The 23,140-nt window shown below is 34.7% G+C and overlaps 10 protein-coding genes across 10 annotated transcripts; 6 read left to right on the top strand and 4 right to left on the bottom strand.

Moving 5' to 3' along the window:
• Nucleotides 1–838: 838 nt before the first annotated feature.
• On the top strand, nucleotides 839–4,384 carry KIN1 (serine/threonine protein kinase KIN1; the record flags this gene model as incomplete). Its single annotated transcript, XM_020189449.2, has 3 exons — nucleotides 839–2,097; nucleotides 2,647–3,112; nucleotides 3,398–4,384. Coding segments are annotated over 3 exons (2,712 nt in total), but the record flags the coding sequence as incomplete, so codon positions are not given.
• A 2,992-nt stretch (nucleotides 4,385–7,376) lies between these two features.
• Nucleotides 7,377–8,333, top strand: ASCRUDRAFT_27896 (MIF4G domain-containing protein; the record flags this gene model as incomplete). The annotated part of the gene is made up of 1 exon (XM_020190023.1): nucleotides 7,377–8,333. A coding segment is annotated over one exon (957 nt), but the record flags the coding sequence as incomplete, so codon positions are not given.
• Nucleotides 8,334–9,190: 857 nt separating this feature from the next.
• PAH1 (phosphatidate phosphatase PAH1) lies at nucleotides 9,191–11,866 on the bottom strand (the record flags this gene model as incomplete). The annotated part of the gene is made up of 2 exons (XM_020194418.1): nucleotides 9,191–11,673; nucleotides 11,758–11,866. The coding sequence occupies 2 exons, from the start codon at nucleotides 11,864–11,866 to the stop codon at nucleotides 9,191–9,193; spliced, it is 2,592 nt and encodes an 863-aa protein (XP_020048454.1).
• Nucleotides 11,867–12,259: 393 nt separating this feature from the next.
• Nucleotides 12,260–13,450, bottom strand: ERG10 (acetyl-CoA C-acetyltransferase; the record flags this gene model as incomplete). Its single annotated transcript, XM_020194417.1, has 1 exon — nucleotides 12,260–13,450. One exon carries the CDS (start codon nucleotides 13,448–13,450, stop codon nucleotides 12,260–12,262), a length of 1,191 nt encoding a protein of 396 aa, XP_020048453.1.
• A 519-nt stretch (nucleotides 13,451–13,969) lies between these two features.
• ASCRUDRAFT_79751 (CRAL-TRIO domain-containing protein) lies at nucleotides 13,970–15,091 on the top strand (the record flags this gene model as incomplete). Its single annotated transcript, XM_020194416.1, has 1 exon — nucleotides 13,970–15,091. One exon carries the CDS (start codon nucleotides 13,970–13,972, stop codon nucleotides 15,089–15,091), a length of 1,122 nt encoding a protein of 373 aa, XP_020048452.1.
• Nucleotides 15,092–15,836: 745 nt separating this feature from the next.
• ASCRUDRAFT_74589 (glycoside hydrolase family 17 protein) lies at nucleotides 15,837–17,066 on the top strand. The gene has a single exon (XM_020192747.1). The coding sequence runs from the start codon at nucleotides 15,967–15,969 to the stop codon at nucleotides 16,867–16,869; it is 903 nt and encodes a 300-aa protein (XP_020048451.1). The 5' UTR covers nucleotides 15,837–15,966; the 3' UTR covers nucleotides 16,870–17,066.
• A 3,983-nt stretch (nucleotides 17,067–21,049) lies between these two features.
• ASCRUDRAFT_79749 (uncharacterized protein) lies at nucleotides 21,050–21,229 on the top strand (the record flags this gene model as incomplete). The annotated part of the gene is made up of 1 exon (XM_020194414.1): nucleotides 21,050–21,229. The coding sequence occupies one exon, from the start codon at nucleotides 21,050–21,052 to the stop codon at nucleotides 21,227–21,229; it is 180 nt and encodes a 59-aa protein (XP_020048450.1).
• Nucleotides 21,230–21,292: 63 nt separating this feature from the next.
• On the bottom strand, nucleotides 21,293–21,913 carry ASCRUDRAFT_132232 (uncharacterized protein). The gene has a single exon (XM_020189044.1). It carries the CDS (start codon nucleotides 21,665–21,667, stop codon nucleotides 21,356–21,358), a length of 312 nt encoding a protein of 103 aa, XP_020048449.1. The 5' UTR covers nucleotides 21,668–21,913; the 3' UTR covers nucleotides 21,293–21,355.
• On the top strand, nucleotides 21,797–22,567 carry ASCRUDRAFT_74586 (uncharacterized protein). The gene has a single exon (XM_020192746.1). The coding sequence runs from the start codon at nucleotides 22,181–22,183 to the stop codon at nucleotides 22,358–22,360; it is 180 nt and encodes a 59-aa protein (XP_020048448.1). The 5' UTR covers nucleotides 21,797–22,180; the 3' UTR covers nucleotides 22,361–22,567.
• A 153-nt stretch (nucleotides 22,568–22,720) lies between these two features.
• On the bottom strand, nucleotides 22,721–23,140 carry ASCRUDRAFT_74584 (uncharacterized protein). Its single transcript, XM_020192745.1, has one exon. The coding sequence runs from the start codon at nucleotides 23,003–23,005 to the stop codon at nucleotides 22,787–22,789; it is 219 nt and encodes a 72-aa protein (XP_020048447.1). The 5' UTR covers nucleotides 23,006–23,140; the 3' UTR covers nucleotides 22,721–22,786.

Here is a 23,140-nt window from a genome sequence, read left to right as displayed (position 1 = left end):
CCCCCTCCACACCCTTCCACTCTCCCTCCGTTCTGCTGCTCCGCTGCCTCCCATCTCTATCTCGTGTATTTTCTTCATATCTTATCCTGTTTGTCTCTTTCCTCGCTTTCCAAATCTATCGTTCACTTCTATCCATACACCCAACCCTCCTCCCTACCACCTCTCAATTATCCCTCTCTCTTTCATTGTGTCTCCAGCCATGAACAACGCTCACTACATAGACACCTCTAACCAGGATATCAACTCAAACAATGAAATCAACTCAAACAATGAAATCAACTTCAGCCTAATTGCCAACAACACATCCAATAGCAATCATAACAACATCATCCCTATCAGCCCCAACAATCAAAATCTTCATACGGATCCCATCAATAACCCTAATCCTCGCTCCAATATGGTTCCTGCTACTCCTAGAATGCTCAGAAATGCCATTCAAAACGACCTAAATAACAATACCAATAACAATACCAACACCAACACCAAAACCAATACCAACACCAACAACTCTACAAACTACAGCTATAATCAATCCAATAACATCCAAAACAATAATATGCTAAATTCTTCAATAACCTCCCCCATCAACATCAACAACATCATAAACTCATCCAGCAATCACAACACCCACTCCAATCCCAATAATGACCCTATCAATCTGCCCAACTCCGACAACGAAACTATAACTTCTTTCTCCCAAAAAGTCATAATCAAAAATGATGACGACTCTTCTTTACTACCCCCTGTCAAAATTAAAAATCCACAACACACCCCTAACTCTCATCCTCCTATTCCCTCTCATCCTCCACAAATGCCACAACAACAAAAATCCCAGCTTTCTCAACAACAAATCCCCCAACCAGCCTTCCACCGTCGCTCTATTGGCGACTGGGAATTCGATAAAACAATTGGCGCTGGCTCAATGGGAAAAGTCAAGGTTGCTAAGCATCGTCGCACAAAAGAAGTCTGCGCCGTCAAAATTGTCCCAAGGGCCTTGAAATTATACCACAGAGCTCATGCAAATGATCCTCCTCCAAGAGATAGCAATGAATCCGCTAAGCGAAGAAAAGAAGCTGAAAAAGAATACGCAAGAGACAGAAGGACTGTTAGAGAAGCTGCCCTCGGCAGAATCCTCTACCACCCCTACATTTGCAGGCTTTTCGAAATGATCCCAATGACTAACCACTACTACATGCTTTTTGAATACATCTCTGGTGGTCAAATGCTAGACTACATTGTCAGTCATGGCTCCCTAAAAGAAAGACACGCAAGAAAATTTGCTAGAGGTATCGCTTCCGCTTTGGATTACCTTCATAAAAACAACGTCGTTCACAGAGATTTGAAAATCGAAAACATAATGATATCCAAAAATGGCGACATCAAAATCATCGACTTTGGTTTATCAAATCTTTTTACCAAAAACAAACTCCTAAAAACTTACTGTGGCTCCCTATACTTTGCTGCTCCAGAGTTACTATCTGCTAATCCTTACACTGGCCCTGAAGTAGACGTATGGTCCTTTGGTGTCGTTTTATATGTCTTAGTCTGTGGTAGGGTTCCTTTTGATGATCAAAGCGTTTCTATTCTTCACGAAAAGATCAAAAAAGGTAACGTCCAATACCCGCCAACCTTATCTGAAGATTGCATTGCAATTCTTTCCAGAATGCTAGTTGTTAACTCAAATAAAAGAGCAACCCTAAGAGAAATCAGAACACACTCTTGGATGAACAAAGGCTACGAAGGTCCTCCAAACTCTTATGTTCCTTCAAGGAAACCCCTAAAACTTCCTCTAGACCCAGAGGTCATCAAAGAAATGGTCCATCTTGAATTGGGCAAACACCAAGCTATTTTTCATGAATTGAATACAATTGTTGCTTCTGATGAGTATCAAATAGCCTCTTCCAATTGGTACGAAAGAGAAGATAAATACTCAAAACAGTATGGCTTTCTCAATGACACTGACATTGACGTGTTAGACCCTGATCCTACCATTAGCTTTGCTCCTTTAGTTTCAATGTACTACTTGGTTGATGAAATGAAAAAAAGAAGAAAGCTAAAAGAGCAAAGCTCAAATCTTGCAAGCAGAGTTAATCAACAGTTACAACAACAACAATTTCAACAACAACAACTCCAACAGCAACAACTCCAACAGCAACAACTCCAACAACAACTTCAACAACAGTTACAACAGGAGCAACAACAAAACCAACTACTACTACTACAACAACAACAACAACAACAACAAATATTGACAATTCCAACTTCTCAGAAACAAATTAATCAGAATTATCTAGACCAAACTATTCAACCATTGGATTTATCCCAAAAACACAACAACACTCAGCTGCAACCACAGCAATTCATTGATTCTCCTTCCAATCAAGAATCTAATCAAGAATCTAATCAAAATAATTATCAACCTGAAAATATCGTTCAAATGAATACAAACGAATCTAAAGTTAATAAGGCATCCATCCCATTTATCATTGACACTTCAAAACCTTCAAACAACAAAAATGAAAACACAATCGAAGAAGATTTGACTAATCCCTTTGAGGTTCACACTACTTTGAATAAAACTTCAACTAAACCAGTTACTTATGATGGTGATAGGAAACTTAATGAAGAAGCCATAGAAAGTGAAAGAGAAATTTTACATGAACAAGACAACTCTCCTGATAACACTGCTATTAAAAAACCAAATATAAATGTTGAAAAAAAGAAATCATTTCCCATGTTGTCATTCCCCGAAGCTGCTCATACGTCTGGTGCTGCCACTTCAATCATTTCAGGTGGAGGTACTAAATTATCTGGATCAAGAAACAGTTTAACCAAAATTGTTCAATCCATTCCTCAGCAATTGTCTCCTAGAAGGGCTAATTCAACGAAATCTTCCAATTCCAATAATGCAAACAATTTATACGTTAGCTCTAACAATAGTAAATCTAATACTGTTTTCAATGGATTATTCAGACGATTTAGTGGTCACCGCCGTTCTCTGAGCAAACCAGTTATCCACACTACTTATGTTGACCAAAACGCTCCTCCAGTGCCTGCCCTTCCTAATATACTTGTGCAAAAAAGTCAAGGACATCGTGTAACAAAATCTGTGGTAGATTATCCTGATATGAATAATTTATCTAAACGTACGGGTTCCTTAAAAATTAACAATGGTAATAACATCAACCATCTAAATATCAACAATAATACCATTGCTCAAAAGAACACAGATTATGACTATGGATATACTCATGATGATAATAACAATGATAATTCTTTTATTGAAAATCATATTGAAGTACCAGACAAAAATGTTAGAAAAGTAAAATCCGCACACAACAGAACAGTTAGTATGTCAGCTGCAACGTATAAGAATAACGAAATGAATTTTCTTGAGCCTACCAATGGAAACAGTAATTTTCTTACTGCTAACAATAAGGCTGGTATCAATGTTAACAATAACATGGGTTTAAGTGTTAGTACAAATTCAACACCAAAAAAGAAGTATCATCCCTCTGCAAGAGCCAAATCTCTTGGACATTCAAGAAGAGATTCTATCAGTTTTGGAAAAAAGCATCCTCAAACATCCACTACTGATGCTCCACCATTACCTTCAAATGCAGATGACTTGTTAGATGCCCAACGGGTTGTGACAAGGGTGATGGACGAACAACATGAAATTATTTATGATGAAAATATAGTGATGGAAAATGCCAAAAATGCAGCTCCAGATACAATGTTATCAATTCAATATCCCAAAACCGTTTATCTCAAAGGTTTTTTTAATGTTCAAAACACATCTTCCAAACCTGCTCCAATAATAAGACAAAACATCATTAACTGTTTGGAAAAATTAGGTGTTCGTTATTTGGAGGTAAAAGGTGGATTTGTCTGTGAACATTCGCCCAGCATCAAACGAAGTTATAGCATCCCTAAAAAACAGTCATTTACAAACTATTCAAATTCATCTTCAGATAAAGATGTGAATTCTGCTATCAGCAATGGAAACAAATCCACGGTTTCGCACAGAAGAAGATTCAGTTTTGCACACCGAAGACATTCAAATTTCTCAAATGTGAGTGCTGGTGGTATTCCTAATATGCCTACTACACCCGTCACTTTCTCCCCACAGGGACACATTTCTGACAATTTGGAATCAAACACGTCAATAGATTCGCTTGGAGCAAGTGATATGATATTATCTAGTCGACTTGAGCAAAACAAAAAGAATCTAAGTACTCAAAGACTTCCGTTGAAATTTGAAATTTATATTACCAAAATTCCATTGTTAAGCTTATTTGGAGTTCAGTTTAAAAAACTTAAGGGCAATGCATGGTCATACAAAACGCTAGTGGAACAAATTTTTGCAGATTTGTATCTTTAATTTTGCTTATTTTAAATTCTTGGTTATAATAATATTTATTAAAAACTTTTTTTTGCTGTGATTCTGTTTTCTTTTCATTTTTCATTATTTCTTTAGGTTTTAATGTTTCTCGTTTTTATTATTTAGTACTTATTTTCATCTTACTTCATCTTATTTCATCTTATTTTTATCTTATTTTCTTTTGTGACTTTTTTTCAGTCACTTCCAATACACAGTTTACAGAGACGTTTCGCAGTGTCTGTATCGTCACCAAAAGCAGCAAAAGCAACGCTCCAAAGCCACACCTTTTCTCCAGCCGCAATTGGTTGCGAGCTCCGCGCTCTTCGTGCAGTTTTTAGAGAAAATTTTTTTCAGAGCACTTTCTCTGGAGTTTATATCAGAACCTTCCTATTGCTTGATAACCTACAGGTTTTCTTATATTAAATTTAGTCTCCATTAAATTTATATAAGAATGGCAAATGAAAATCTTCCAATATTGAATTCTGCTTCGAATTCTCCCAATTCGAGCACTAAAGCCTCAATTTCAACAACTAATCCCAGCTCCACCTCAAAACCAAACCCCAAATCAACCCAGAAACAAGCTTCCACTCCTTCGTCAACAATTGCACATCAGAGTTCAAGCCAGAACCAAACTCCAACAAACAATTCCCAGCAACATTACTATAATCAAAACCAAAACCAAAACCAAAATCACACTCATAATCATAACCATACCCATAATAATAACCATAACTATAATCATCATAACTCGAAGAATAATAGTATCAATAACAAACGTTATCGTAACAATACCTCATTCTATCCACACCAGATGCAAAATTCACCATATATTCCTAATTCTGGAATGTATTATCCTTATCCTGAGATGAATATGATCCCCCCAGTAAATGTGCCAATGATGAATGGGATAAATGGATCTTATTATCCAATTTATTATCCCCCAGTATCCGGTTTTAATCCAAATCCAATTGCAAATACTCCAAACTCAACTAATCCCTATTCCACAAAATATCAATCAAATAGAAATGACAACTCTCAAATTTCCAAAAACAAAATAACCCATTCTTTTAATACCAACAATGATACCGGCAGTACTACCAGCAACAATAATAACCCTAATACCCATAATACTAAAAGCTCAAATTTGGGTACAGCAAATATATACTCCGGCAGCACCGATAATGCTTCCAGCTTGAATAATGACATTACCAGTCACAAAATTGACAGCTCTAAAACTATTGAAAGTTCTAATATCAAAAATAGACTGCTGAATATTTCAAACTCTCATGAAATTGACTCAGAAAAAGAAAAAAAAATTAATGATTTCAAAGCCTTGATCCTTGCAAGAGCTGAACAACAAAAAAAAGAAAAATTGCTAAAAGAAAAATTAGAAATGCAGAAAAAGGGTTTGATACTAGAAAAGAATGAAAAAAAAGCCATTGCTCAAAGTATTAAAAATAATGAAGCAAAAGTTCCAGAAAATAAGCAAAAGAAGGACATTCCTGATCAACTAAAGGATAAAGCCACTTTAAAACATTTAAAACAGATTACACCAGAGAAGCCAATTCAAAAAGAGCATTCTGCTGGTGTTTTGTCATTTGACAAAGAAAAAGAAAGCTCTTTAGTTTCCAACTATACAGCAAATAATAATTCCCTTTCAAGCAATAAAGACAATATACCATTCTCAGTGAAAGATGTTTCTCCCAACACTAAAGAATTGGTGGTTTCTTCAAAATCCGTTTTGCAATCAGATAAATTTGAAAAACAGAACATCCTAGAATCACAGTCTAAATCTCAAATTGAAACTATTATTTCAAACAAAAAGGAGATTGAGCAATTAGCCGAAAATCAGGCTTCATTAATTAACAAGAACTCGTCTAAAACTAATGAAACCAAAAGTAACTTGAATATTGAAAAAGAAAAAATTCAAAAAATAGATAACTCTTCCATCATAAACGAATCCAAACAGAAATCAAATTCAGCTTTAATCGAAGAAATCAGTAATAATTTACCCAAGCAAAACTCTGAAGTAAAGCAAACCGAGAAAACAATTGAAAAACCAACTGAAAAGTCAACTGAAAAACTAATCAAAACAGTTGAGAAACCAGTCGAGAAATTAGTTGAGGAACCAGTTGAGAAACCAGTTGAGAAACCAGTTGAGAAATCAGTTGAAAAACCAATCGAGAAACCAGTTGACAAACCAGTTGAGAAACCAATTGAGAAAATAGTTAAAAAATCGGTCGAAAAACCAATTGAAGAAACAATTGAATTAGCTGAAAAATTAGTTGAAAAACCAGTTCTTTCAACGATCAATACTACTTCTACTCAACTCAACGCTTTTTCTGATACTACCAATCTTGAGAATATTTCCAACAATGACAATTTGATAGGTAAGATTGATCACAATAAACTTGAATACTCTGCCTCTGAGTTTTCTACTATCCTTCAAAATGCTTCCCCTATTCAAAGCCCTTATGATTTTAATTATCCTAAAGGTGTTTATCCGCCCGAAAAGTCTTCTGAATCAAAATGCTTGAAATATAATCCAGGATTCATTTTTCAATTCAATTCGATAATCAATATTAAAATAATTAATGATGAATTTGCAAAAATTATTATCATTCCTACAGGGGGCAATAAATACCCTAGAAAAAACGACAACAATCGTTCCCATTCTAATTTTGATAATAAATCATACAATTTTAATAAGTTTGGCCAGTTCAAATCTAAAGGAAGAAACAACAACTCCTCTCGTCAAAATTCACGTCAAAATTCTAAAAGAGGTGGATTTAAAAGAAACTTTACTCAAAACAACTTCAACTCAAGTTCATTGGGTGCACCAATTCAGCAAATGCAGCAAGCTAATTCTCTAGCCCAAATGCAACTGCAACAACAAAACACTAACAAAGTTGGTCAACCTACAGACAAACTTGATAATAAAGCCTATGACGACACTAACAAGGAACAGTCTCGTTCGGCAAGTGTCCCAGTTGTTGAAGCTCTTAAAAAAAGCGCAAATCGTTGGGTACCAAGAAGCAGACAAAAGAAAGAGGTTAAACTTGCACCTGATGGAACAGAATTGTTTGATATGGATGATCTTGCTCTGAAAGGACGGTCATTACTAAACAAATTGACCTTAGAGAACTTTGAACCTATTACTACTGATTTGATAAATCTCTGTGCCCAATCTAGATGGGAAGAAGATGCTAAGTCCTTAAAAGAAATATTAGCGTTAACATTTGCAAAAGCTACTGACGAACCTCACTGGTCTTCAATGTACGCTCAGTTTTGTGCTACATTAGTCAAAACATTCAGTGATTCAGTACTGGATAAAACTTCTTTAGACAAAAATAATTTACCCATTAAAGGCGGGTTTTTAGTGAGGAGATGTTTGTTATTAAGATGTCAAACTGAATATGAAAAAGGATGGGCAAACAAGATTCCAACTAACCCAGATGGAACACAAAAGGAATTTGAAATGATGTCTGAAGAATATTATACAGCTGCTAAAGAAAAGAGACGTGGTTTAGGATTAGTTAAATTCATAGGTGAATTATTTGGATTAGGACTATTATCTAATAAGGTTATTGTAAAAATATTGCTTGATCAGTCAAATCCTGAGAATCCAGCAGAAGATGTTTTAGAAAATTTGATTCAATTGGTGAAAACTACTGGTGAAATATTGGAAAGTACTCCTGGTATAATGGACAATATTTTTAAAAGAATTCAATTTATCATTGAAAGCGCAAATATATCGTCTCGTGTTCGTTTTCTGTTGCAAGATTTAGTTGACCTAAGACGTTCCAGATGGAAATCTTCCGAATTAAATCAAGGACCTAAAACAATCTCCCAAATTCATGCTGATGAAGAAGAAAAAAGAAGGATAGATGAAAAAGAAAAATCTGATAGAAGAAGACTGAATACTAATACCCGATCATTTTCTAACCGTCATGATAGTCGACAAAATTCCAATTGGAATGGTAAAGTTTCATCAAGTGATTTGAAAACTCTTGGGGTTGTTAGAAACTTGGGAACTGGAGCATCATTAGGGTTAAGAGCCAGACAAAGGTCGTTAAGACTGCTTTCTTCTCGACAACTTTCAAATAGTCTTTCTCGCTCAAACGAGTCTTCAACCCCTAAAAGGTCTGAATCAGTCATAGGTAATGGTGGTAATATGTTTGCCTTATTAACTTCTGAACATAATGAACATGATGAAAATTTGGAAAATGATGATGATTTAGATGATATTGAAAAACAGGACAGTGCGACTTTGGATGTAACGGCTACAGATGATAGTCTTTCCACCAAAGAAAGATTAAGTAAAGATGTTCATGAACAGAAGGAAAACACTGCTAGTATAAACTGAAGGTTTTTCAAAGTTTTTTGAATTGAAATCTAATCTTGTATTATATATTTTCTGCGGGTTGAAAACTATTATTTATGCCCCAATTTTGGATTTTTAGGTACTTTGCTTTGTCATTTTAATAGTTTTAAATGAATTGCTTATTATTTTATTTCGGTTTTGTTTTGTTTCTTCATTCATAAGATTTAATCTTTTTTATTCACTTAGTTCGTATTGATATTTGGCAAAGAATTCTTTTTTTCAATTTCTTTACTAAAAAACATCAAAATTATTTGCATATCATTGGACTTGTAGGTAACCAAATATAGAGTTTTTAATTCGTTTAGGTTCTACGTGTTTGTTGTAATAGTTATAAGATGATTTATGCAATATAAAACCAAAAATAAAAGATTTAAAAGATAGAAAAAGAAGAACTTAAAGGCTATTTCAAAAAACCAATCTCCTTAATAATATTCGTTAGAAGATCTTAAATTTAACTTCAATTTATTTTGGACATCAAGTTTTGATTCAGTATTTTTTTTCTCAGAGTACTGTTGTTGCTGTTCCTCTACTTTTATATTGGCCATTACCTCAGTGGCTCGAACAAATCTCGACTGGATTTTATGTAATCCAATTCCATTCAAAGCTCCTGAAGAGTCAACAGTATCATTTTCATCTATTTTCATTTTGTTAATTTCTTTGGAAATTTCTTTAATCAAATCGCGATCCAAATCGTCAGTTTCAGATTGTGATTCATTTGAAACAAACTTATTTGCTTCTGAGGCAACATCTCCTAATATCACAGTTAAATCTGTTATCATTTCTTTCTCTTTTGAAAGGTTTAAGCTACTATTATGATTTTTTATACCATTATCAAATTGATTCCCACAAACTCTATTTTTTGCAGTTGAACCCTGAGTACCATGCAGATTTTTAGTTATATTATTAGAATACAGAATATCAAAACATTCATCATCACCATCATCATCATCATCATCATTTTCTTCCTCTTCATATTCCCCTTCAAAATCACTGTAGTCAGCATCATTCGAATTTGCTTTTGGATTTTCATCCTCAGAAGATAACTCTTGGTCATATTCATTGATGCTTGCTGAAATATCTTCTTCTGCAACTTTGTTTTTCTTTTTATGTCCATCTGAAACATTAGAAAAACTTTTCATCTGGTAATCAGAGATAATGGGAATAGATTGATTTTTGTTTAGATCAGTATTACCCTCACTCTCTTCGTCGCTAAGATCTGGCAAAGGGTCTCTCCAAAATACGAGATCAGTGAATCTTTCATCTATTCTTAAAGGATTATCAATATTGACAGGTGGGAAGAAATGATCTACCAATTCATTGATATGAATATATGAAGACTTGTATCCAGCTAATTCTAAAAGCTCCATATGAACCTCACCAACTGGATTAATGGTAAAAATTCTAGAAGATGGTATATTAACAGACCTATAACTTAATGCATCAGTTATTCTATTTCCAAATCCAGCATAGAAGGGAGGAGGATAACAGTTTCCATAAAGATTTTTTAAATCGTTGAGACAGGCCATTTTGAATACTTCAGGTTTCTTTAGAATAATTTCACGCTTCAAAGCAGCCATTAGTCTATCAGGCGATAATATCACAGGCCCTTCAGGCAAAGAAATGCCCCCTTGTTCAATGCTTTTCAAATAAGATCGAGTTGAATCAGCTTGGCCAATTGATCTGGCAGTGAGGTATAATGTGTTGTATCCATTCAACTCAATATCAGTAAATAATTTGGCAACGCCATTATGAGTCCAGTCTCGGCCAATCATGGTAAATACATGACCTAAAGCATCGGATTTTGTAATTGTTCCATCAATATCGGAGATTACTATTGGTACATTATATTTCCAAAGAAAGATCCTTGATGTTATTGTTGCCTTTGTTTTATCAACCGTGAATTGCATTGTATTTTTTCCAGATTTGAGATTTAAACATTTCAACTGTTCGGAAGTTAGTCTTATAGTTTTGAAATAATATATTTCTGGTAAATTTTGTGCATCAGTAGATAGATTATGCTCCTGATTTTGAGATTTTAAGTCCAATGATGATGTGGATTCACAAAAACTGTTGGGTGACACGCATGTTGTATATGTATCATTTGAATTTTCTGTATTAGAAGAGTTTAATTCATTGGCGTAAGAATAAATCCTAATATTTCCTTCTTCATCAGTATGCATAATTGTAGATAAATCATAATCATTCCCAAATTCTTCACTAAGTAGCTTTTTAATTAATTCGTCGGAATTTTGAATGTTTTCTTCATTAGATTTGTAGCCGTTTATATCCAACAAAAGATCGCCATTACTTTCAATTTTGGTTGGAATATTTTTTAAAGATAAAGTATGTGTTAGTTTTCTTGCTCTCTCTAACGCAATTTCTCTTGAGTTTATACTTGAGAACGAACGATTGATATTTGGCGAGGAGTTGCGTTGAAGAAAAGGATTCCTTTCGGCAGCATATTTATTTGTTTCAAAATTCTGAATTGAAGCTGTATTAATCTCAGGAAAAGAATCCAGGACTTTTATATTTGGAGGATCTATAGATGGGTCAGAATCTTCTTTTCCATCATGTCGTTCAGAATTAATATCGAAAAAGTCAACAGAATCGTTGATCGGTTGAGTTGAAGTTAATGTGGGTGAGCTCAAAGGAGAAGAAGCTGGAGAAACTTTGGGAGAAGTATCGGGAGAAGAGGATGCAGACACGACAGGAGAGGTGATCAATTCATTGGGAATATTTGAATCGTTGTCTGCTTGGAAAACAAAGTATGCTTCGCCAGCTTCTCCAAGTTTCATTGGCAAGTTCGTTAATTTATCATTAACTTTGAAATTGACCTTTTTCTGATTTGGCCTGAGTAGTTGAAATTTACCAAAACGAATGTGAAATGGAGAACAAAACAATTCACCTACACACAATTAGATAGTTAGTATTTTAGAGTATTTAAAAAATATTTCAAAGGTTATGGAACAACACAATCAGAAATGCTTACCATCTTGTTGTTCAACAACAACGACATCTATTGCACCAGATAACGTAGCAGGATTAATGGAGTTCCATGTTTTAGATACAGAACCAATAGCTCTACCGAAATAGTTCATTTTTATTGGGTAATTAAACAATATAACAGATGGATTCGGTGCAACTCCAAGTCATTGAATTTGATTCTGGAACTATTGACAGGTTCAATTTCTGTTGAGAGTCCCATCAAAAATAATGTTGGAAGTTTATTTGGGAAAAGAAGAATCATTTGACCGAAAAGCAAAACTAGAGGCAACTTAATGGCAAGCGATTCGAGACAAAAAGTTTAATTTCCAGCCCATTTCAATGGAGTGGAAATTGCAACTACCAAAACGAAAAAGACCTGTCTGTCAGTAAGAACGATGAATTTGTTAGAAAATAAGCAATTTATATGAATAGTAAAAAAGAAGCTATGAGTAGATATGTATATAATGGGATAAGTGTTGCAAGGGCATGAGTGTCCAAAGAGCAATCTATTCGCATTTCTCGATGACAAGTGCAGAGGCGCCTCCACCACCATTGCAAATACCACAAGCGCCAATTTTACCACCTTCTTGATGAAGAATGTTGTTTAAAGTGACAACAATTCTTGAGCCAGAACAACCTAGAGGATGGCCTAAAGCTACAGCCCCACCGTACACATTTAACTTTTCTTCTGGTATGCTTAATAACTTGCCATTAGCCAAACCCACAACTGAAAATGCTTCGTTTAGTTCAAAAAAGTCAACATCATCAAAGGAAACGCCAGCGTGTTTCAAAGCCTTTGGAACAGCTAAAGAAGGTGCAATGGTGAAATTGACAGGAGTGGTTGCAGCTTCACCCCAGCCGAGAATCTTAGCAAGAGGCTTAATGTTCAATTCTTTTACTTTCTTAGCAGACACCAATATGACAGCAGATCCACCATCGTTTATTGGGGAAGCATTTGGAGCAGTGACAGTTCCATTTTCTTTTTGAAAAACTGTTCTAGCTGATCTTAATTTTGATTCATTAAGATTTTTTGGTTCATCATCTTCAGAAACAGTGACAGGTGGTTTGCCTCTAAAGCCGGGGATGATAATTGGGGAAATCTCTGATTTGAATTTGTGGTTTTTGCAAGCTTCTTGAGCTTTTTTATAAGAATTGATGGCAAAATCATCTTGATCTTCTCTTGAGAATGAATGATCCAAAGCACATTTTTCAGCAGCTACACCCATTGCTTTTCCATTATAAGCATCCAATAAACCATCTTTTTGAAGACCATCAACTAAAACAGTGTCACCATATCTAGCGCCAGTTCTAGCAGATGGTAAGTAGTATGGAGCATTGGTCATTGACTCGGCACCACCAGCAACAATAATGTCAGCATTACCACATAAGATTGTTTGAGCACCAAAAATAATTGCCTTTAAACCCGAAGCACAGACTTTATTGACAGTTGAAGCAATGGTAGTGTCAGGCAAGCCAGCTTTGATTGCCACTTGCCTAGCTGGGTTTTGACCAATATTTGCCTGTAAGACACAACCAAAAATAATTTCATCAATGTCTTGGGGTAAAATTTGAGGGACTGTATCCAATGCAGATTTAACAGCGTGGGAACCTAAATCAACATAGGATAGCTTTTGCAAGGAGCCTTGGAACGAACCAATTGGGGTTCTAACAGCAGCAACAATATAAACAGGATCCATTTTTAGATGGTAATCAATTTAGAAACAAAGGAGTAGAGAATTCAAATGAATAAAGACAAGAGAGCCTAGAAAGAAAATAATCTAAAAAAGATTAAATCAAATACGACAAAGAGCTGAAGGAAGAAGAATAGAAAAGAATTGAGCAAAAGGGCAATTTGAAAATGAAAACGAGCAAAGGAGAAAGAGAGATACGTAGGATATTTATAAGGTAAGTGTCAATGTTGATTGGAAAACTGATATGAAAATAAAGATCTAGTGGTGGGATTGGTAGGATGGGAATCGTATAAAAATAAACGAATTATTTTGAGAGATGGAGGCGAGTTGTGAAAAATGCAGGGCAACTGCACTGATGGAATGAAAAAATGTCAGGTGACTAAGAAATGGCTCCAGGAAGGACGGGGCCATCGAAAAAGCAGAATATTCCATTAGAGGAGTAAGAAAAAACAACCACAGATACAGCAAAGCAAACAGAGAACCATCAGAGAACCATCAAAGAACCATCAGAGAAGGGACTACGCAATGAGTTTGAATTCGAAGGATAAGGTGTTCGTTCATCCCAAGGATGCACCTTATAACATTAAAGAGAAGCTATATGAAAATCTAAGCTCGAAAGAAGAGGCTAATTACAAGAAAGTGTTGGAATACTTTAGTGATAGTGGATTGAAACTAGGAGTTAAAGAAAATGCCGGTGAAAAAGATAATGAGTTGGGGCTTAGCTCAATTGAAAAGATGTGGTTGAGTAGAGACTGCATGATGCGATATTTAAGAGCATGCAATTTGGATGTTGATGAGACTATTAAACGATTGAAGAGCTCTATTGTTTGGAGAAGAAGCTTTGGAATAAGTAACGGGATATATGGGGAAGAGTTTTTAAAGAATTTGGGTATTTTTGAGATTATCAACCACGAAAATGTGATTAAACCTGAAGTTGTGAAAGGGGAAAATGAAACTGGGAAGCAGTTAATTTTTGGCTATGACAAAGAAAACCGACCACTATTGTATTTGTTCAACGAAAAGGAGAACACCGAAGGATCACATCGTCAGGTTGAGTTTTTAATTTTTATGTTGGAAATCATTATAGATTATATGCCATTGAATGTTGATAAATTGGGATTATGTGTTGATTTCAAGAAATTTCCCGGCGTTGGGTTAAAGAAGAAAAAGAATCCGTCAGTGAAGTTGATGAAAGAAATTCTTAGTATATTGCAATATCATTATCCGGAAAGATTGGGGTTGGCGGCATTCTATGAAATTCCCATATTGGTGAATGTGCTTCTTAAAATCTGTTATCCATTTGTTGATCCATACACCAAGAAGAAGTGTCATTTTGGCGAAGAATTCGGGGAATTCATTGGCAGCGATCAACTTATTACATTGTACAAAGGTGGAAGCGTTGATTTCGAATACAATCATGAAATCTATTGGGAGGCATTGATCAAAAATGGGCAATCCAAGAAGAGGCTACAATATAGAAACTTCAATCGACTAGGAGGAAAGATTGGCTTGACCGAGTTTGATTTGAAAGCAGAAACACCCGAAAGGCTATCTATAAATATCAATTCAACCATGAAAGCCAATCCTGATCAGATTTTCGAAAAGGAATATGAGGTCGTAGAGGGAGAAGTCACTGCAGCACGATAAAAGGAATATTATATCATACTCTGCACGGTGTGGTTATCTCTTTCATCAATAGCTATATTTATATTCTTTCCCCAGCTTGCATCTATATTTGTTTTGGTGTTTGTATGTTTATTTGTATCTGTTAAATCTCTTTCGCATTGCTAGGTTAAAGTGTCACTGGTATGCGCAATGATGGTAATATGATTGTTGTGATCAGGAAAAATGTAAGGTATATGGTCATTGGGGTTATATATAGATTGGGAGTTGTTGAGCTGAACGTCCACAAATAGATGAGGAAGCGAAGGAATTGGCGCTCGGAAGATTTCCAGACATGCATTCTGCATACTCTGCTTTGCACGTCAACAAACCGTGCTGCCGGGGAGTCAGCAGTTAGCCGGCTTCACAGACAAGGAATGTGCGGCAGCCAATCAGCGTGCGCTCTGCAGCACACCCAAAGTAAAAATAGAAGCGCTGCACGATGGATGTTGCGCTCCCGTCTAAAACAGGCAGAACGTTGAAGCGTGAAGGAATTGAGCTTTTCGTTGCCTGTTCCTGGTCTGAACAGGTTGCTAAGGTTTTTGTTCTGGGCAGACTAATCTGAGCCTTTTTGTACCAGGTTTCTTTTTATCCGCTTTTCTTTTTTTATATTTCTTCACCTTTCTTTCTCTTTTTTCTTGGTGAAATATCTTGCTTTCTTAGCTATAAATAATCTGACATCGACATCATATATTGCTATTTTGTGCTGAACATCGTTGTATAAATAGTTGTGCTTCATTGCTCTATTATATAATAACTGTCCCTCGTTTGTTTTTTCATCATCCAGCTTTCATATTTATTTTTCAAACTTGTTTTTCAATTTCTTTTCCTGTTTTAATTCTCATCTCAAATACTTTATTATGAAATTCTCCTTTTCTGCTATCGCAGCTGTTGCTGTTGCTCTCCTTGGTTCTTCTGAGGCTGCCATCATTGCTAAAAGAGATGTCTCTATACCTGACTACGTCAAAGGTTTTAAAGGTACTACCTATACTCCCTATGACAAAGATTACAACTGCAGAACCCCTGCTCAAATTCGTACCGATGTTTCCTACTTGAAAGACTTTCCTTACATTCGTCTTTACTCTAACGCTTGTTCCGTCGTCCAATATGCTTTGGAAGCTTTAGACGATTCTCAAAAATTGGTTGTTGCATTGAACGATGTTTCCTCTACTGAGGCTTTGCAAAACGAAATCTGGTCCATTGCTGCTTCCTGTGGTTTTGCTGGAAAACAATTCAACGATGTTGTTGACACCGTCATTGTTGGAAATGAATTAGTTTATAACAATTGGTATTCTGCTGACCAAGTTAAAGGTTTTGTTGAAACTGTCAAATCACTTTTATCCACTTTCCCCGGCCATATTCTTACCGCTGATACCGTTTCTTCCTACTATGGCAATCCATCTTTATGTGAATTTAATGATTACATTGGCATTAACTCTCATCCATTCTTTGATAACTCAACTGCCGAAGGTGCTGGTGACTATGTTCTTTCACGTATCCAAGCAGTTTGGCAATTTTGTCACGAACATGGTTATGACAGAGATGTTGTTGTTTTGGAAACAGGATGGCCTTCATCTGGTTTGCCATACAACAACGCTATTCCAGGTGTAGAAGAACAAAAAATTGCTGTTAAAGCCATTCAATCCACTTCTGCTGCTTCTTCTTTCCTTTTCTCTGCTTATAATGAGTTATGGAAATCTCAAAACGAATGGCATGTTGAGAAAAGCTTTGGAGTCTTAGGTGATGCTCCATCAACTGCTTAATTATATAAATTTCTTATCAAGGTTCATATCCTAATTTAATTCTTTCCTTAGTTTTGTTTTATAATTCTAAGACTTTTAATTATATCTACATTTAAACATACCAAATCCCAATTTTTTTGATCTGGGGGTTTTTTAATCAACGTTTTTCATCATTTTCACAAAAAACTTTCTTTATATCTTGTTTTAAAATTTGATTTGGTCTTTTTGGAATTCTTATATTTCCTTAATATTTTGTGCTAGGGTTAAATTGTTTAGTTCCTGTAGCTTTAATTTATTTCGGATTAAATTGTACTGAAAAAAAAATTATACCACTTAAATATAATTTAAACGCGTAGTGAATTATTTGAAATGGTATCTCCAACTAGTTATAATTGCTTTTATATACAGACAATCAGGTATTTGATCTTGTATCTAATACAGATGCTGTTAATCCCCACTACCATTTATTCTTGTCTCGAATTCGGACCTTAGATCCAATGATTATTTTGGCCGATGAAGCAACCTCATCTCTTAAAACCTCAAGATCCTTTTTTCTACTCTGTTATCTACCAATCTAGTATGTTTCTAAAGTTTCTCAATGATAACTCTCTTATCATTCTTTCAATCCTTGTTAACCTCATGTTTATGATATGCATTAATATCATAAACTAAGTATGAATATTGATATACTGTTATCGCGGTTATAATAATTTTGGGCACAATTACGTATTTTGGAATATTTACTGAAATACTCATTTCAACCAATCTCTTCATCGATCAATATAACACTGAAATCTTTTCCAGTGCTGCATCAGAAATTATCCCAACTTCTATCTCTTCTTCTCATTACTTGAACAATAATACTAAACAATAATGTTAAAAGAGAAAGAATCCCTTTCGATGTATCCCAATCAGATATCATCTCATTCAATAATAACGACTCAATCCAAAAATAGAAAGAACGAAGAACCTCTTTGCATTCAACAACTTCTGATTTATCATACTCTTCTGATTTATCATACTCTTCTGATTTATCATACTCTTCTGATCTCTCTTTTTCTTCAAACCACAATTTACTATCAATCAATAACTTTAATACCTCTACCTCTCAAAATAAAACAATGAGGTCAAACAGTTGTACGAACAATAGTCTTTCAACTAAATTCAGCCAAAAAAAAAACAAACTCAATCTGATAATATAATCAACACAGACCCAACAATCCTGAATATCGACCCGCAAACAGACCTATATGATCAACTATTTCCAAATAATCCTTCAACTCTAGACTTTCAAAAATTTTACATCACTGAAGAAGACTCACTAATTGGTATCACCTCTTATAAAACAAATTCTTTACGATACCTAATCAACAAATTGTTATCCATACTATCTCTTGGTTTACTCTATGTTCATGAGATGGTTTACTAACTTTAAAATCAACTTCAAAATAAAAAGACTTTCCTAGCTAGAGTCAAATAGGTAGTGGTAGAATCCCAGTTGACCTAAATAGCATTAAAGTTAGCAGAACCTGGTATAACAGAAACTTCTCCACCATTTTTAATTTATACCAGAATTCAAATTTTGATTTTGACATTTCAATTCTAATCTTCTTTGATCACACATACTTCAACCTCATCTTCAATTCAATCCTGTATTTATTCACAAAAAATACAAGCTGGTTCTTCTCAAAAAAGTGGTCCTCAGTTAAAAATATTAAAAACGGTATATACTTCAAAAAGAAAAACTACAAAATTCTCAAAGTGTTCTGGCGTTGGTTGAACGATCAACTGTCAATGACCAAGCTCTGAAAAGGCAAAATATCCACCACCTTTGTAATCAGAACGACAAAATAAAAGCTGTCGCTTCAAATAAAGGCTAAAGTCATGAAGTTGAAAAAGTTAAATTTCAATCTTGTGAAGCTGAAGATGTGTAGCTTCAAACTGCTGAAGCCGAGAGTCCTGTAGCTAAAGAGTTAATTCAAATCATGCTAACAATGACAACACATATGAAAATCAGAAAAATAAAATCATACTGAACAAACTCCTATTGAGAAAAACAATAAATCTGTGGATACCACTAGTTAGATACACAACAAAATAAACTCTAGTTTTCATACCAATTAGATTAATGAAAGAAAGAATAAAAAGAATTCAGAAGCTGTCAACGATGATGAAAGCCAATATAAAAAACCCTTGGACATTCGAACTTTGTCGAAATCAAAAATAGAAACCTTAATAATTGACAAATATTACCCACCTTCTTTTTTCAAGTTCCCTTCAATCTCACAAGCTCAATTGGGTGGTTCACCCTTACCATTAATTGCTCCATTTGGCTTACCTCTTAATTTGCAATTAAACATTTATACAATTTCAATTCTAGATAATTTATCAACTCAAATTCTTTATCTAATCATTTCGACTTCCTTTTTTAAGTTTTTGGAAACCGTTTTTAAAATGGAAACTACGCCCTTAGGTGCAACATTTTTTGATTTATCTCGCTTGTTTGATTTAATTAAAACAATTTACTTTCAAAAAAAATCCCTTTTTAACTGTTCATAATGTCTTGCCCGGATTTTGGAAGCCTGGAAATGTCGCATCCTCGATTTTAAGAGGTGAAGAAGATATCATTGAAACTGCTCTAAGAAAATCAAATATTGCAACTTTTATCTGTTGCACTTTGGGAATGATGGATACAGTTTCATTAAGTGATTTGGATGAAAACTTATTAAACGTATTCTGCCCTGCTTCTAATGCAGTGACTCTAGATACAGAACTATCCAATCCCTTGTCAAACCAATCACAAAATGATATCATTGCAACTACAAATACTACTGGTGTTGGTCAATGTTACCGGAAAAGATATCCTCAGCGATTTCCATTATTGATTTCTCAACTTCTGATAAGGCAGCAATAAAGCCCTGTGTTTTCAACTCTAGAAAAAAAACACATTGAGATTTTAGTAATTTCCCAAAACCACCATCTTTAAATTAAGAAGAAGTTCCTCTAATACTTTAACTCCTGCTGAAACTGATTTTGTCAATAGATGCAATTCCCGAATAGAAAGCTTGTTGAAAGAAGATATTTTGGAAAATTTGGCCAAAAAGTACAAGTATTTTCAATTTGTCAAGGAATTGTTTGAGTATATTAAAAAAAACATTGGGTTCATCATTTATAGCAGAAGAGGAAGAAAGTGTGCACTTGAGCTAGATGACAGTCCCACAAACTGCAGTTTTGAAATCTTTGGCTCACAACGTAATTTCTCAAATTCCAAAATTGAAATCAACTTTGACGGTTCTTTACTACAGGGATTTAATTAATTTCATGAACTGACCTTTCGGCCATTCAAATATTCAAAGATTTTGGACTCTGCAAGTATTGAATTGAAATCAATTTCGAAAAATTTAGCTAGGAATTTTTTTTCTAGTTCAATTGAAAATGGTGATGATATTAACTTTGAGTCTTAAAATAAAGAGCAAGCAGAAAACCAATTAGTATATCAAGATTAAAGGAAGCGATCAAATCAAAACCATATAGATAAAGCATCAGGAAGTGAAAATGGTTCTCATGACTTTTTGACGTCATTGGTTGAAGCTTCAAACCAAGCTAAGATTTCCGATTTCAATCACAACCAGTCTACCTCTCGTAAATCTCTGCAATTCACAAATAACCCCATTGAGACTTATCATTTGTCCATTTCTAGTTCATCAAACAATAATTCTGCATCATTTAATGCGCATTATAACTTATCTTTGCTTTCAGATGTTTGTAGTTCTATTCTCACAAAACAATCCATAATATCTGGAGAAAATCCCGGCTTCTCACATCATTCATCACATTCATTTTCTCCAACTTGTTCTCTGAACCCAAATCAAAACCCTGAGCATCGTTCGAATTTGTCTACTGTTTCTCTTTCTCAATCTCGGGAATATCATCTTGGTAATTCTGAGGAAGTATTTTCTTACGCAAATCGAAGCGTTTCTGAGCTTGAAAAAAGTAAAACCTTACATCGAAATAAATCAAAAAATAAAAACTCAATTAGACGCCCATGGTCGAAAGATGAAGCTGCTTTAAAACACGGATTATTAAAAATTGGGCCCAGATGGGCTAAAATATTAGAGCTCCATGGTGCAGGTGGAACCACTTCTGAATATTTAAGGAACAGAACGCAAAGTAAATTGAAAGACGAAGCGGAAATTGGAAGATGTATTATTTAAAAAGAAATCAGCTTGTACCTGTCTATTTAGATAAAGTTACAGGAGATTTGGACCATGAAGATACAGCTATCAGAAGTAGAAGAAAGTCAAGCGAACTTCAAAGTCCCTTGTCCATCTTCATAAGAAACAGAAAAAGCGATCCTCCTGACAACATTTCTGCTATTTAAATTTGTTCAACTGGGGATGCAGATTTTACTGATAAGTGAATTCGAGATGAAATAAACAAAATTGATTCTTTGAAATATCACCATCTAAAAGAGACGATGGATGAAAATGAACGGGAACATGACGCTTCATAAAATAAAAATTTGATGACTACAGAAGCGGGAAACTTGTGGAAAACAGACATTACACAAAGTACTGATATTAACACAGATGACAGAATAACCCCAATACAATCCAACAATCACACAAGCTAATTCACCATTAATGGTGTTGATTTCATTTCTATTTATAAATTTCTTTGTTTTCTTTTTGTTGCATTGTAATTGAATTTCTTTTTTTGATTTTATCGGTTTGTTGCAACGCTCGGAATTATTATCAAGAATTTGAATGGAATTTTGAAAAAAAAGAGTGTACAGTATTCTAATAATATCAAAATACATAAAAACAATGTAAGGTGTTGCAGAGCAGCCGGATGTCTACATTCGACTCCTACCTGTCCCTCGGTATCTGTTACCGGTCTGCTCTCGTGACGCTCTGGGATCTAACCCGGTTCCCTATAAAAGGGGTTGGCGATCTCATCTACGTTCTTTCCTATATACTATTTTACCTTAATATTATCATGGATTCGCTACAACACATCCGACTGCTTCACAACAATTATTAACTGGTTGAGGTTAGTTACAACGCAGAAGAGGAATGCTGTGCGGATTGCTTATTCCATCCGTACATTATGTATCCGTATCAGAGATACGGATAGTTCTAGCTATAAATGGTCGGACAAATGTCCGTTTGCTTGACGAAACGAAATACAACAATTAATCTTTTCGTTTTGTTCGACCGTCGAGCTCGAATCACTGTCGACCGACCACGTCGAGGACTTTTATAACTCCAATAAACAGACCAAAATAAAAAAAATTATATTGAATATATCCATGTCAACAAGTTCACCAAAAATGGCTGAAATCAACTCCAGGTTGGAGAAAATATTTCGGAGGGAGTCAAATAGCATGCTTGAAATCAACGATATTAGAAAAGATGAAGCTGCTACGATTGTTGATTTCATCAGACTAGAACCAGAGGTGAAAAAAATATTTAGGAAAATTTTGCAAAGCTATTTCCAGCCTGATATCTGATGAACAGTCATGTGGGATATTTAGAAAGTGTATTATAATGTACTATAAACCTATTATCCCTTTCTAAACCATGGTCTAAGGTAATTGCTTGTCAGAGGCTCTTTTTCCTTTTTCTGCTTGCCATATACACTGTTTTCTCATCCTTCTTACCAATCACAGTAACATTGGCCCTTTTAAGTGTCTGAATAACATGATTTTTATCGTTTTTCTTAAACCTCTTATTTTCATCTTTGGTTTTGAGCATCTTACATCTCTGCCTTTTATTGGCCCTACATGGCCTATTTTTATCATCTCTTGACAACTCATTTTTGGAGATAATCAATCATTCTTGAGTTTAACCTCTTTACTATCTATACCAACAGTGGGCTTATAAATTTCTTGTGGTGCTAATGTGGTTGTATTTGACATTGATGAGCGTTGAGCATTTTACATTGTTGAAGTATTGACTTTAATATCAACTTCTTTTTCAGCAGGTTTTGGAATGGAGTGGGCAGAACTTACAGCGTCTAATTTATGGGATAATAATTGGTATATTGATTCGATTTCTTTACAATGCTTTTCTAATTCTTTACTTATATTAAAATTCAATCTCTCATCATCATGGGAAACTTTGTCCTCCCCCTTCTCTTCTTCAGAATCAACCATATCGGCAAACTATTTCAATCCTCAACATCGTTGTTACTAATGTAAATAGTGTGGTGAAAGAGATGATAAAAAGACCCATAGTTAGACAATACTAAGCAATTTCAATATTTATTTATAATAAGCTATTTAACAAAA

The sequence above is a fragment of the Ascoidea rubescens genome (assembly GCF_001661345.1).
Source record: "Ascoidea rubescens DSM 1968 unplaced genomic scaffold ASCRUscaffold_3, whole genome shotgun sequence".
NCBI classification, from domain to species: Eukaryota; Fungi; Ascomycota; class Saccharomycetes; order Ascoideales; family Ascoideaceae; genus Ascoidea; species Ascoidea rubescens.
This window is presented reverse-complemented; position numbering and strand designations above follow the sequence as displayed.

What these genes read in the sequence shown, in the direction of transcription:
- ASCRUDRAFT_74589 (XM_020192747.1), top strand. Translation starts at nt 15,967, where the DNA reads ATGAAATTCTCCTTTTCTGCTATCGCAGCTGTTGCTGTTGCTCTCCTT.
- ASCRUDRAFT_74586 (XM_020192746.1), top strand. Translation starts at nt 22,181, where the DNA reads ATGGCTGAAATCAACTCCAGGTTGGAGAAAATATTTCGGAGGGAGTCA.
- ASCRUDRAFT_74584 (XM_020192745.1), bottom strand. Translation starts at nt 23,005, where the DNA reads ATGGTTGATTCTGAAGAAGAGAAGGGGGAGGACAAAGTTTCCCATGAT.
- ASCRUDRAFT_132232 (XM_020189044.1), bottom strand. Translation starts at nt 21,667, where the DNA reads ATGTATTTTGATATTATTAGAATACTGTACACTCTTTTTTTTCAAAAT.